The sequence below is a fragment of the Leptonychotes weddellii genome, chromosome 10, assembly GCF_054177405.1.
Source record: "Leptonychotes weddellii isolate Sample4059 chromosome 10, ASM5417740v2, whole genome shotgun sequence".
NCBI lineage: Eukaryota > Metazoa > Chordata > Mammalia > Carnivora > Phocidae > Leptonychotes > Leptonychotes weddellii.
The window spans coordinates 30,492,956-30,506,809 of record NC_138378.1 but is presented as its reverse complement, the minus strand read 5'-3'; the positions used below and the strand labels follow the sequence as shown (position 1 = coordinate 30,506,809).

Below are 13,854 nucleotides of genomic sequence, written 5' to 3'. Positions count from 1 at the left end.
TGACATCTTGAAGGCCCTAGGTCTCCCGTTCCTTAGAGTGACATTTTTTTGAAATCACGAGAAAAATGGTCTCTCTGGTGTACCATGAGTAAAATACCCCATTAGGAGAATTTTTATCTCAATTGCTGTACTATATAAGCAGAAATTGGCGGTGTCTTGAAATGTTCTCTCCAATTGAGGGTTCACTCCTTGGAGAACCTGGCTAATGAATGTGTAGAAATTGATGATAGAAAATGCATTGTTTCTAAATAGTGACAATACATGCAATTTCACTTGAAAATGCTTTCTTTGAACTTCTATTTCCTAGAAAATAAAACACATCCAGTTGATTAAAGAGATATTATTAAGGATTATTTCTATCTACATGAACTATCTTTACCTTGAATTATATTTTATTACATATGTTAGTGAGCTAAAGCAGGTAGAAGAGAAAAGAGTTTCAGAGCTTCTGTTAGATTTCTAAGGAGAGCCTCTAATTAAACATTGGTGTCTATATGAGCAAAATGAGAAATTCACTGAATTTTCTCCTCTTAATCTTTTTGAAGGCCATTGGAAAGAAAAAGTGCTATGATCTCTAAAGAACCACCAGAATTAAAGATGTAACTGCTGTCAAACATTTAAATTCTGGTTCCCAAACAAAAAATTCAGAAAGGGCATTTGTTCTTGATTTTCAGTATAAAACAGCAACTGTTCAGCCTTACGTTCCCTAGAAGCAGAATTCAACATGGCGGTGGTTGAGTGCGTGATTTACCGAGAACAGGAGGAAACTGCAGGAAGGTGAGGAAAGCAGGGTAAGACCGGGAAAGAAGATTAAGTTGAAATGTGGTCTCAGCCTGGAGTCCAGGCTCAGCCTGATCCCATGGGCGCTCAGGAGTGTGAACTGTAATACAGAAGTTGCCCACCCAGAAGCAAGGGACCTGGGCTCTTATTCTCCTGGATCTTTCAGTCACTCAGCATGGGTCACCCCCTTCCGAGAATAATCTACCAGACATCTCCAGCAAAGTAGCTCCTATCAGCCCAGGCCAGTCCTCTGGAAAAGTCTACAGCCATGAGCCGTCTGCAGCCCACACCTGCAGCAGTCCTGTGGCCGTGGGTGAAGCAGCACTAAAATGAAGGTCTGAGGGCGCCTGGGTGGCTCAGTTGGTTATTAAGCATCTGCCTTCGGCTCAGGTCATGATCCCAGGGTCCTGGGATCCAGCCCTGAGTCGGTCTCTCTGCTCAGTGGGGAGTTTGCTTCTCCTTCTGCCCCTCACCCTGCTCGTGCTCTCTCTCACTCTCCTTCTCAAATAAATAAACAAAATCTTTTAAAAAGTTATAAATATAAAGAAGGTCTGGGTGGGACACCAAGAGCATCTGCTTGGAGCGTGGGAAGACCCCTCCTTCTGTGAGCCCCACACAAGCAGTGAGTGCTTGGACTAAGCCCTCAAAATTCACGCAGGGGGCCTAGGTGTTTCTCATTTGTTTTTTTCCCCTCTGCAGATGCTAAGCATAGATGTTAGAGGCACAGATGACTTTGGAAGTATATTCATGTCTGCTGTTAGGCATAATTTTCTGGCAATGTAAAAATTTCCTATAACCTTATTTATTGCATACCACAAAAAGCATTATTTATGAAACTTACCAGTCTAACTTTAAATTTCACTCTCTACTGGTCCTATGGGATATGATGCTGGCAGTGTAAATAAGAGCCTGGAAAATGTTACTCTTATGTTGAATGTTTTTCTTTCCTTTCATTTTTTTCTCATGTTCAATTAGCTCAACATATCTTAGATCAAAAATTTCTAAAATTCTATGCAAAAAAAGAAGGAAATAATCATAGATGTGCTCAAAAATGTATTTACATATGTTCACTGAAGATCTGTTTAAAAGAGTGGAGTATTTCAAATATCCAATATTAGGGGATTGGAAAAATAAACTATGGTATGGCTATATGATAGAAAACCATGAAGTCATTAAAGGGTATGTCATAGAAGAATATTTAATGACATGGAAAATATTTGCAGTAAGTGAAAATAAAAGGTTAAAACACAGATAGAGAATATTATCCCATTTTATGAAAAAGTAATAATTGTGCATAAAAAGACTAGCTTTGTATACACTCATATTTACAGTGTTATGTCTGAGTGGCTTAGGGGTTTGAATTCTAGGTAGTATCTTTGGGATTTTTCTTTTCTTATATTTAGTTTAAAAATTTTCCATGATAAACCTAGATTTCTTTTGGAATAAGAAAAAAGTTATTTAATAAATTATATCAACTTGGGTCACCTGGGTGGCTTAGTTGGTTAAGCATCTGACTCTTGGTTTTGGCTCAGGTCATGATCTTGGGGTCGTGGAATCAGGCCCCGCATTGGGCTCCACACTCAGTGGGGAGTCTGCTTCTCCCTCTCCCTCTGCCCCTCCCCCCTGCTTGCATGCTCGCTCTCTCTCTCAAACAAATAAATAAATCTTAAAAAAATAAATTTTATCAACTTTTATGGACTTGCTATTAGTTATAGTTATCCAAACAATTTTCAAAATTTCCCCCCCATTCTGATAGTTCTCCATTTTTTCTCATCTTTCTCCATGAATTTATCTTCAGAATATTCAATGAAGTATGAAAATAGCTTATTTCTTTCACTGTTTTTAATATTGGTGTTACCTCCAATCATTAAACTATATTTCACTTTTTTGAAAACTAAAGGACTGCCAGTCTACATAGAAGCTTTATATTTTTAAATTTTACTTCTAATATTTCCAGTCCCTTCCTTGATTACTCTTTGCATTGTGACATCTTATTTAGAAAAATATACCAATTATTTGGGAATATGTATTATAATATATTAAGTATACAATGTAATAATAGTAGTAAACATTTTACAGCTCATACTACACATTAGGTATTTGTATTAAGGACTTTATGTATTCTAAGAAGCCACAAAGCACTTTGAAAATCCTGCACTTTAAAGAAAAAAGAAAATACTAAATACATGATGATTATCTTCTTTTCTAAGTGCTTTAGTCACCTTTAATTAATATGAAATCAGTTAGAAACTTTCACCTGAGATGGCCAGATGTGGACTGTTCAGTGCAGGCACAAAATAAGATGCTGGTGTGGGCATGGAATACCAGAAGAGGATGAAATACGAAAAATTCAGTCAATCATATAGATGTTTTATGAGACAATGCTGAGCTCCATCAAAGAGTTTTTCCAATGTGTTACTTTCTTCTCATGAGGTATGATGTTACGTAGGCAAAGCCAGCCACTGGGTTTCGAAATCATGCTTAATACCACATAAGATTAGAACACTCGCTCACCTCTTTCTTTACTTCTTCTTCATCTTCCAGTGTCAATGCAGCCAATTGTTTAGCTCTTTGCTCCATCAGATTCACATATCGTATTGGATTTGACAAAGCTTCAATCACATCTAAATAAGGAAGAGACATTTTAGATCAAAGGTCCTGGATATATTGATTATCCATCATCCATTCATCCATCCATCCATCCAACCAACTAACCATTCATCCATCCATCCATTCATCCATCCATGCATTCACTCATCATCTATCTACTCACCCACCCATCCACCGAGTCATCATCCATCTTCCACTCTTCCATCTACCATGTGACTATCCACTCATCCATCCAACATTTTGGAAATGGACAAGTCAGGACCCTTTGCTTCAACCTCAGGAAGACAGAACTCAAGGGAATTCAGCTCTGACAGCCAAACTGGATAGGCTCCAACACAAGATACCTCAATATTACCTAGTTTTCAGTTTATTTTGAGGGGCCCATCCATTCCAACAATGGCCCACACACTTGTCCTATTTGGCCCAAATGGTGTTTCATAAATGAAGGAAAATATCTCACATAAAAAGCCTGCTTTCCAGACTGTTGAAACAACCCAAAGACTTGGCAATATGAGTATCATTCACACATGATACTGTCTATCTGGAGTGAGTTATGGCTGCCATCTTTGGATGGGCATGTGCTCCAAGTTTGCCATAGTCTCCACTACTCCCCAATACCTTATAATCAGGCCACTTAACACCATGAGTATTTAAATTTATGATTCCTGGTTGACATTGTCACAAGTTAATTCCTCTAAACTTAGGATTTCACCAATGAAAAGGATCTGGCTTCTAAAACTGGCTGAAGATAAAGCCATTGTACAGACCTAAATACACTGTTGTAGTACCAAGTAGCATGGGTTAGAAATTGCTGGATCCATAAGAATAATACTACTAGTAGATAAATATGCTTAATATTTTATTGGGACTTAAATGAAATTAAAATCTATTCACAAAGGCTTGAGCAATTTATCAACATGCGCACATACATAGAAGTGATTCTGAGGCCAGAATTTCCTGCCTATTTTTGGTCCAATTTTCCTTCCACTAAACCACAAAAATAAGGATGGCCCCAGATAGAAACATCCCCTTGACTTAGGTTGTTTACCTGCATATGTATCTGGGACATAGTCTTTCACCTCTATGTAGACAAAGACAGCTGGGAGCATCAGAGGCTGGTTCCTCTCATTCCTCAGACAGATATAGTGATAGCCTATAGGGTGACATTAATACTGTGTATCACATATTTTCTTCACAATATTAGTTACAACACAGGAACATCTATGCGATGGAAGTGTTTATTTTAGGTGACTTTGGATGACAAACAGGTCACTTCTTATTTTCATCACATGGTTTTACGTGAAATTATTTTTCTCATCAGACAGGAAAACAATGTTGATTCTGATTATTTTCCTTTCCAATCACGTTTTTCCCCACAAAAGAGAATCTAAAATTGTATGTCATAGACTGAATTCTTGGTCCAAATTCTTCCCCTGTCTGTGATTTCTTGACGTGGGGCTTAGCCATATGCTTTGCTTTAGACAACAGGATGTTAAGGTTGTGGTGCAAACAGAGGATTCAAATGCACTTGCAGAGTCGGGCTTGCCCTTATATGCATTCCAGGGGGCGGCCATAAATGTCCATATTGTGGGTACCACTGCTCCTTCCTCCCAGAAGCCTGAATGAGCACACGGGGAACAGACCTAACTCCAGCCCTCAGCCTAAAGCACAGCTGCACAGCTGATCCCAGCCAAACCCTGCCAACCCACAGACTTGTGAGCATAAAGATAGAGCACTTGTTATAAACCACTGAGTTTTCAGACAGCTTCCTAAATCACCCTTGAACAATCACATAAGGCGGTGATGGTGTTCTTGACAGCTTTGATAGTTTCTTACCACACTGTCCATACCTGGCCGAATTGCCTGTACTGGCAAGATTCGGTGACCGATGAATTTACCTCCTTCTTCATAAACTGCTATCCTCAAACAGGCCAGAGAAGGAAGAACCACCTAGAGGGAAATGCAGGACACAAGTGGTTACAAGAAGGAGCAACTCCAGGAAAAAATTAGAAAGGTAATCTTCAAATATGGAAATGACAAACATTTAAATATAAAGTTAGTAGTCTTACCACTATTTGAGCCTTTACACTTACATTTTCTTTTTTCTTTTTCTTTGAGGGAGAGAGAGAGTGGGCAAGCATGAGCAGGGAGGGGAGGGCGAGGAGGGGCAGAGGGAGAGGTAGAGAGGAAGGAGGCTCCATACCCAGCATGGAGCTCCATATGGGGCTCATTCCCATGACCCCAAGATTATGACCTGAGCTGAAATCAAGAGTTGGATGCTTAACAGACTGCACCAGCTAGGAGCCCCTACTCTTATATTTTCAAAGCAAATCACTTTTATACTTTCAAAGCAAAAGCAAACATGCAAAAATAGAGGTTGCAGAACAGCTTTCAAAATGAGATTGCTTTATAAATAATTCCCAAATTAGCAACAAGTAATTGCTCATCTTTTCCCCCCACAACGTAAAACATGTGTGGAGAACATGAGGCTAACTGTATCCTTAAAAATTTAATTTTCGTAACAAGAGCAAGCTAACATTTGTTGGCTATTTTCAAAGCGCCAGACATTTTATTAATGTTTTCAGTGTATTGGGGAATACTTATTAATAATTCTTTGAAATAGACACTACCATTAAATCTGATCAACATATTAAAGATGGTGGGAGCACAGAGACCTTTAACACAGATATTCTCTTTGCAGGAGACAACTTTTCCAGATCTTTTGGCCAGATAAAAGCAAAGGGTATGGTAAGATAGTTTATTCCACTTTCTACTAGACTATTGTCTTCCTTTGTGTCACAAGCATGTGTGTAGAAGATTTGTTTTTTTGGTGAAGACAGACAGAAGGCCCATTCAAATGGAAAGGTTTTAACTCTATCAGACAGAATCCAGACAAGATAGAATGACCAGCTGCCAGAGGCGAGAGGTTATAGGAAGTTTAATTAATATTCTTTTTTAGGATGTATGGGCTTCCTTCTCTCTGCTACCATATTATTCCCTACTTTTCACTTTACTTCATTTCAGTTACGATGAAAATATATCATTTACCACTTGTATTATGAGGGGATACGAGTCAATTTATATGTTTTGCTGGTCTTCCAAATGAGGTATACTAGAATTAAGTGCTTCACAACACAATTCTGAAAATCCAAACAAGTGATTCACAGAGATCCTGAACAGATTTTAAGATAGCCCCCAAAGTGCTATTGCTTTATAAATGTGTAAATTCCGGGGCGTCTGGGTGGCTCAGTTGTTAAGCATCTGCCTTCGGCTCAGGTCAGGATCCCAGGGTCCTGGGATCGAGCCCCGCATCGGGCTTCCTGCTCGGCAGGGAGCTTCTTCCTCTCCCACTCCCCCTGCTGGTGTTCCCTCTCTCGCTGTGTCTCTTTCTGTCAAATAAATAAATAAAATCTTAAAAAAAAAAAAAAATAAAAAATAAATGTGTAAATTCCCAAATTAGCAACAAATAATTCCTCCTATAATTTTTTTTCTGAGTGAAACACCTAGAACGTGCAGTTACATCTCATATCAAGGATATGAGACCTACCTTTTTGAACACAATGGGCTCTTCTTCCCAGACAGGATTTACAGCATTTCCTTGTGATGTTTTGGTCTTAAATGCCTTCCTCCTCGTGTCCACAGGCAAACCAAACATATCCACTTCCACGTAAGTCCCAACTTTCTTATCAGAAAGAAACTGACCTGATATAATCTAGAAAATAATAAAAAAGGAACTCTTGAAAATGAGTAAGTGATATAAGAGAATACTTTAGGGAGGTACAAATGTTGGTTGAATCATAACCAAAATGAAAGAGAGGCAAGAGGACAAATAAAATTGCTCTTTTGGTTAAAAAATTGATAGAGGCACATTGAAAATGCTGAGGTTAGAAGGAGTCAGTTAGTAAGACAAAACTGTATAGGAGGAAATAAATGAACAAATACCAAAAGTTTGATGAGATTATACTTTTTGTACTTGAGATACATCTGTTAAATGTTGAAAACTGATCTTAGAGCCAATCGAATATAAAGGTTTTTCTAATACTTAAAGATGTTACAAGAGAAAAAAATTCTCATTTTAGCAGGATTGTAAATTAAGTTAAAAGGTTAAGAGTACAAATTTAAAACATAACAAAGTAGAAACTCTAGCATTTAAAAAGTTTCCTTTTGTTCATAAAATTCAACTTGAAGAAGTGGTTGTAACACTATGTTATTCAATTCTCGGAGTTGTTATACTTTTATTTTTTTATTTTTATAGTTTTAAGTAGGCTCCAAGGCAGGGCTTGAACCCACAACCCTGAGATCAAGACCTGAACTGAGATCAAGAGTCAGACACTGAACCGACTGAGCCACCCAGGTGCCCCCAGAGTTGTTATACTTAAATAAAAAGCTACAATGATAATAAAAACAAAACCCAAATATCGACTTTAAACCATCAAACACAGTTTATCATCACTCCTAACCCCAACCTGTTATCCGTCCACACAATTATGGGTATCCTTGCTTAGCTATAAAATTTATGGATATTGTAGAGTTCAAAGAGTTTTAAAATCACATATCCTGGTGGCTAGGAGCTTTCTGATCTCAAGTCCGTGAAAGGGGACAGAATTATCAAGACTGTGGTGGGGCCAGAAGTGGGACATGATGTCAGCCTGTGAATGGCCCTCAAGGGCTCAGCGAGGCCAATGAGCTATCTGCTGATGTGGTTAGAAATTCCAAACCAGTTGGAAAACGAGGAAGAGGCTGTCTGAATTTGCCCCCAGGATAGCTCATTTCTTCTGAATGTTCTCTTTAGCCTGAGTGCCTGGGACCTGCCAGCAATGATCTCTATTTAATTTGAGGTTCTAAGGGAGAACAACTTAGCAGACATTTTATATGTGTGAAACTTCCAAGCTTGTGAGTCACACTGGGAAATCAGATGCACCAAGGATTCCGTGCACTTAAGGTGTTTGGTTAAAGCAGAGGTTCTTGGGGAACCACTTGGGTGGCTCAGTCGGTTAAGCATCTGCCTTCGGCTCAGGTCATGATCCCAGGGGCCTGGGATGGAGCCCCGCATTGGGCTCCCTGCTTGGCGGAGAGTCTCCTTCTCCCTTTCTCTCTCCCTCTGCTTCACCCTCTGCCTCTCCCCTCTGCTTGTGCTCGAGCTCTCTCTCTCTCTCTCAAATAAATAAATAAATAAATAAAATCTTAAAAAAAAAATAAAGCAGAGGTTTTTAACTAAATTAATGACCTTCAATGTTCCCATCAGGAGAATAGGATGGTGGAACATCTTTTGGGCACCCAAGTCCATTCTGACGCTAGGAAGACTAGGTCAGAAGGTCAAAACAAAGGCACCACTGGAGGGACACGAGCCGCCTCTTGGCTCTGGCCATCATGTGAAAGGCAAGACGGGACAGCAGCCTGGCCTGTCTGTTCTGAGGACACTGACCCCTCGACAGCCATGGCTCCATTCTGGACTCAGGCAGCACCTCATGTCTGTTTGGGTCTCAACTGTTTCCCCTCAACTCACTTTCCTGTTTCTATGTCATCATCTTCTAACTACTTACACCTTCATGGTAGAATTTTTAAAAATATTTTAAAAAATTTATTTATTTATTTATTTGAGAGATTGACAGAGTGGGGAGGAGCAGAGGAAAAGGGACACACAGGCTCCCCGCTCAGCACGGAGCCCAACGCGGGGCTAAATCTCATGACCCTGAGATCATGACCTGAGCTGAAACCAAGAGTCAGACACTTAAATGACTGAGCCACCCAGGCGCCCCGAATTTAAAAAAAATAAATAAATAAGCAAGCACACATGCACAAAACAAGATGAACTGGCACACAAGAACAAAATTATTAGTTTGATCCAACTATAACAACAATTGACAAGGGTTCTAAAAATAACATTTTGTCAGTGTGTGATGCTTAAGAGTTTATCTTAATCAAACTCGGCAGGAATGAAACATCCTTTGCTGAAAAGAATTTCCTAAAATAAACATAATCTCGAAGCTCTAATTCTGCCAACTCCACTCTTCAGATACATGGCATGAAATAATTTCAAAAGATATAATTTTGAGACACTTCACTGAAATTTTATTTTTAATCTTTGGTGTCAAGTGACATAAATTTTAAAGTAAAAATGGGCTCAACAAGCTTAGGGTAGATAGAGATTAGCGAAACTGTTACTTTTTTTTTTTTTTTTTACATAGTCTTTCATATGCCTTTGGTTTAAGGTCAGTCTGAAAATTGCATTTATATCCAATACAAAATGTTTCTTAGTTCCACAGTTACCCAACTAAACAGGAAAGAAAGGAAACTTTATTTTATTTTATTTTTTTAAAAGATTTTATTTAATTATTTGACAGAGAGAGAGATAGTGAGAGCAGGAACACAAGCAGGGGGAGTGGGAGGAGAAGCAGGCCTCCCGCTGAGCAGGGAGCCTGATGCGGGGCTCAATCCCAGGACCCTGAGATCATGACCTGAGCCGAAGGCAGACGCTTAACGACTGAGCCACCCTGGCACCCCAAGAAAGGAAACTTTAAAGAAGTAAATGAAACAGCCACAGCAACCAAGAGCTTATAGAATTCACATAAAAAGCTCCTATGAAATGATTTTTCATTCATAGCACAAAATATTTTCTTACAGCTAAAAAAATTATATGATGTAACATCAATTTCAAAGACTGCAGAAATAATTTTGAATTAATATTTTAAGGTCAGATGTATGTTTAATGAAGCAATTCTTTTACTTAATATCACTACTCTGTGTTTTAAGTCCCTGAATACTGATAGATTTTCAAAACAGTAACTTGGGAACTTTTATTCAATAGTTAACAATTAATTGAGAGAATACCTTTTTTTCTCTAGTTTTGCTCAGGGTGGCTATTTTTCTAGAACTAAATGGAGAAATAAAAGACCAGAAGATTTCTCCAACATAGGTCACTGATATTTGTACCAAAAGAAAAGACCAACCATGGTGACTCTTCAAGTTGGTTTATTGATTTAGGGTCCAATTTTTATCCTATTAAAGAATAGGACTTAGTCCCTTTATCTCATGCATATGGCTTCTGAAACTTATAATTCAGATTTGGTCCTTAAAGGAAAAATGCATGAAGAAGGTGGAGATATTGCTAGCTCTAAATTTTTGATGACTAAACTACTTCTTTGTGCAAAATAGGTACTGTTTGAGACTTTTGTTGGGGACAGTTTTGTAATAGAGAGGTACGTACCTTGACAGATAAAGTATTGGCTACTATCCCATCCACGATGCCTTCGGTGAATGGATCAAAATGCTTGTCAGGTCTCCTCATGAACTCTGGCTTTAATCTGTAGCCACTTTTCCCATTGTATTCGTACATCCCCATATTTATTTGCATAGCCAGGTCTGAATATTAAAAACACAACCCTTATTGTGACAATATTTGTGTTTAGAGCAACAAAGTAAGATTGTATTACAGTCCATTTTTACTCCCCTATTTAAAAATAAACAAATATTATTATTATTCATTGAATAAATATTTATTTAGAATAAATATTTATTCATTGTAGAAATTTAGGAAACACAGATAAGAAAAAAAAGTCAAGCTGTCATCTCCAAATCTAGAGATAAATCGCTGCCAACTGGTTGGTGTATATTCTGTTTTTCTCCTTCAAATATGTTTTGAACATGTAGTATATCCATTTCACTAAGTATTTGCTTTAATTTTAACAGCTGTACAAATTCTTCATTACCTATAATGGCTTGATGAATACCATTGTCATGAAATCTTTGAAGCCATCATTAATGGCATTATTAGGAGTGACATTTCTAGGTCAAAAGATGTGTTCCAGGAAAAAGATGTGTACTTTTTGATAAGTCTTGCCAAAATGCCCTTCAGAAACCTCATGCCACTTTAAACCTCTCATCCATGCTTCTGAGCCTTCCCCACACCTCACCAACCTTGAACGCTAGAATTCTTTTTTTAATTTATAGGAGAAAAGGATTTCTTTTTTTAAATTTGCATTTCTTTTGTTACTTACCACCTACATATAATTACACATTGACTCCTTTCTAATGGACAAAACTTAACTGCCAAAGTTTTCCTAAGGCTCAGTCAGCGGTATGAAACGGATGTCCACACTAATTGCAATTGGTAAGGTTTTTTTAAAAAAATTTAAAGTCATAGTGAATCTGGGAAGCTGTTCTAGGTTGTTCTAGATTGTCTGAATCATGACTCATCTCTGCTTAGGTGGATAATAGCGAAGTGACCGTAGAATTATTTCAGTTCCAAGTAACCAATCATTTTTAGAGCAGGGAAAATAAGTGAAATTTTATCTGTCAACTTATTAAGCTACGGTAACTATGATACCACAGTTGGACAAAGTACTAAAATAAGAAGTGACCGACTTAACATACTTTAAAAAATGGACACCAAAAGCCTAAAAAATTACAATAGCAAATCGTATGTTCTAAAAAATAACACACAACAAGGAAGTAGAGTTTATCCCAGGAACAAAAGGACAATTACATATTAGGAGATCTATTTACTCACAAAAGAAGAAATGAATATATGCTCATCCCAACAAATTTCAAATAGACATTTAATAACATGGACATAAATTCCTAAAGCACTGTTAGTCAATTAGGACAGTTGCATAGAGTAGTCCCCACTTCTCCATGGGAGATGTGTTCCAAGACCCCCCAGTGGATGTCTGAAACCACGGATAATACCAAACTCTACATATACTATGTTTTTTTCCTATACACACAGAGCTATGATAAAGTTTAACTTATAAATTAGGCATGATAAGAGACTGACAACAACTAATAATCAAATAGAACAATTATAACAATATACGGTAATAAAGGTTTTGTGAATGTAGTCTCTCTCTTTCAAGATATCTTACTGTACTGCACTCATCCTTTTTGTGATGATGTGAGGTGATGAAATGCCTACGGGATGAGATGAAGTGAAGTAAATGACGTAGGCATTGTGACATAGCATTCGGCTACTTTTGACCTTCTGACAAGTCAGAAGAAAGAGCATCTGCTTCTAGACCCCCGTTGACCATGGGTAACTGAAACCACAGAAAGTGAAGCCACAGATAAGAAGGGCTATTGTACTCCTTTAGTGTGTGAAAGAGTATCTGTCTCAGTCACAGTCAGTATCTACTCAGTGAAATTCCTCTTAGTGTCAGGATGAAGAGAAAGCTGCCCACCCTTAATACTATTATTTAATATTGTTCTAGAATGGTCAGTTCAAAGCACTAGGAAGGGAAAAAACATAGATGTGATTAAATTGTTGTGAGTGTGTGTCTACCTGAAAAACCCAATAGAAGCTACTAGCAAAATGGGCTATTATGAGAGCTTGGGAGGATGATTATGAAACATTTGTTCATAAAATAAATATACAAATATCAATATCCAGGAACAATTTGCTAAAAATATAATGTTTAAAAAAAAAAGATTTTCATCTAAAGAAACTAGACCACAGATGAAGATGTGTGATTTTGCTGAAGGATATAATGTAAGAACTTTTAAGAGAAAAACATTCTTTCTGTGATAAGAAAACTAAAAATTAAAAGGTGTTGGTTTTCTTCAAATTTCCTCAAATTATAAATTTAATGTGATTTTAAACAAAATAATTTTTCCAGTGGGGAGAGGGAAACACAATATAACAAACTAATGTAAATTTAATGTGATTTTATTCAAAATCCCATTTCTTTCTCAGTGGGGGAGATGGAAATAATAATAAGTAAATTAAATTCATTTGGAATAGGAGTCCCACTGGCAATAGCAAGAAATGACTAAAAACTAATAGCCATGAAGGAGAATTTCCACTTCCAGGTATTAGACCATATCATTAAACATTACAATAATAACTGAGCTATTGGCTCCAGGAAGGCAGACAAATTTATTAATAGAGGAGAATATAACTGGAAGAAAATGGACCCAAATTAACCACACCAAAAAAGGCTGCATCTATTAAGCTGTAATTTCAGTTTAGTGTAAAAAGGATTTATCTCTTCCTGAGATTATGTATCACAATTAAATTTGGGTGGTTGAAAGGGTCAAATTCAAATAAAAAAGAAACCATGAGAGAAACAGAAATAATTATGGAGCTAATCCTGGGATGGAGAGCCTGTAATAATAAAAATAAACCAAGACTCCATAAAATAAAACATTAATCAGCCCAATCTCATCTGTTTCACAAAATATGACAACATGCCCATTATATAAAAAGTGCTGTTATAAGTGGACAGGAAAATTGACAATAGTCCTAAATATGCACTTCATAAAAGCAGAAATATAAAAATCAAAAACTATATTTAAAATGTTCAACCTCAATAATAATCAAAGAAATAAAATTAAAGCAACAATGAGATAATATTTTGTCTAGAATATTATTATTACTATTATTTAATGGTAATACTTAACCAAGATCTCAAATGAGAGGGAACACTTCATATCATACATTGCTGATGGAGGAGAAATCCAGTGTAACAT

At 37.2% G+C, this 13,854-nt stretch overlaps 1 protein-coding gene across 1 annotated transcript in view; it reads right to left on the bottom strand.

Annotated features, from left to right (window-relative positions):
• Positions 1-13,854, bottom strand: part of PLCB1 (phospholipase C beta 1) — a 567,798-nt gene that overhangs the window by 66,994 nt on the left and 486,950 nt on the right. Inside the window, exons 16-20 of the mRNA XM_081832287.1 lie at positions 10,598-10,756; positions 6,938-7,102; positions 5,241-5,340; positions 4,439-4,543; positions 3,295-3,404 (exon numbers count right to left, since the gene is read on the bottom strand). Coding sequence (XP_081688413.1) covers positions 3,295-3,404; positions 4,439-4,543; positions 5,241-5,340; positions 6,938-7,102; positions 10,598-10,756 — 639 coding nt within the window. The remainder of the gene's footprint in view (positions 1-3,294; positions 3,405-4,438; positions 4,544-5,240; positions 5,341-6,937; positions 7,103-10,597; positions 10,757-13,854) is intronic.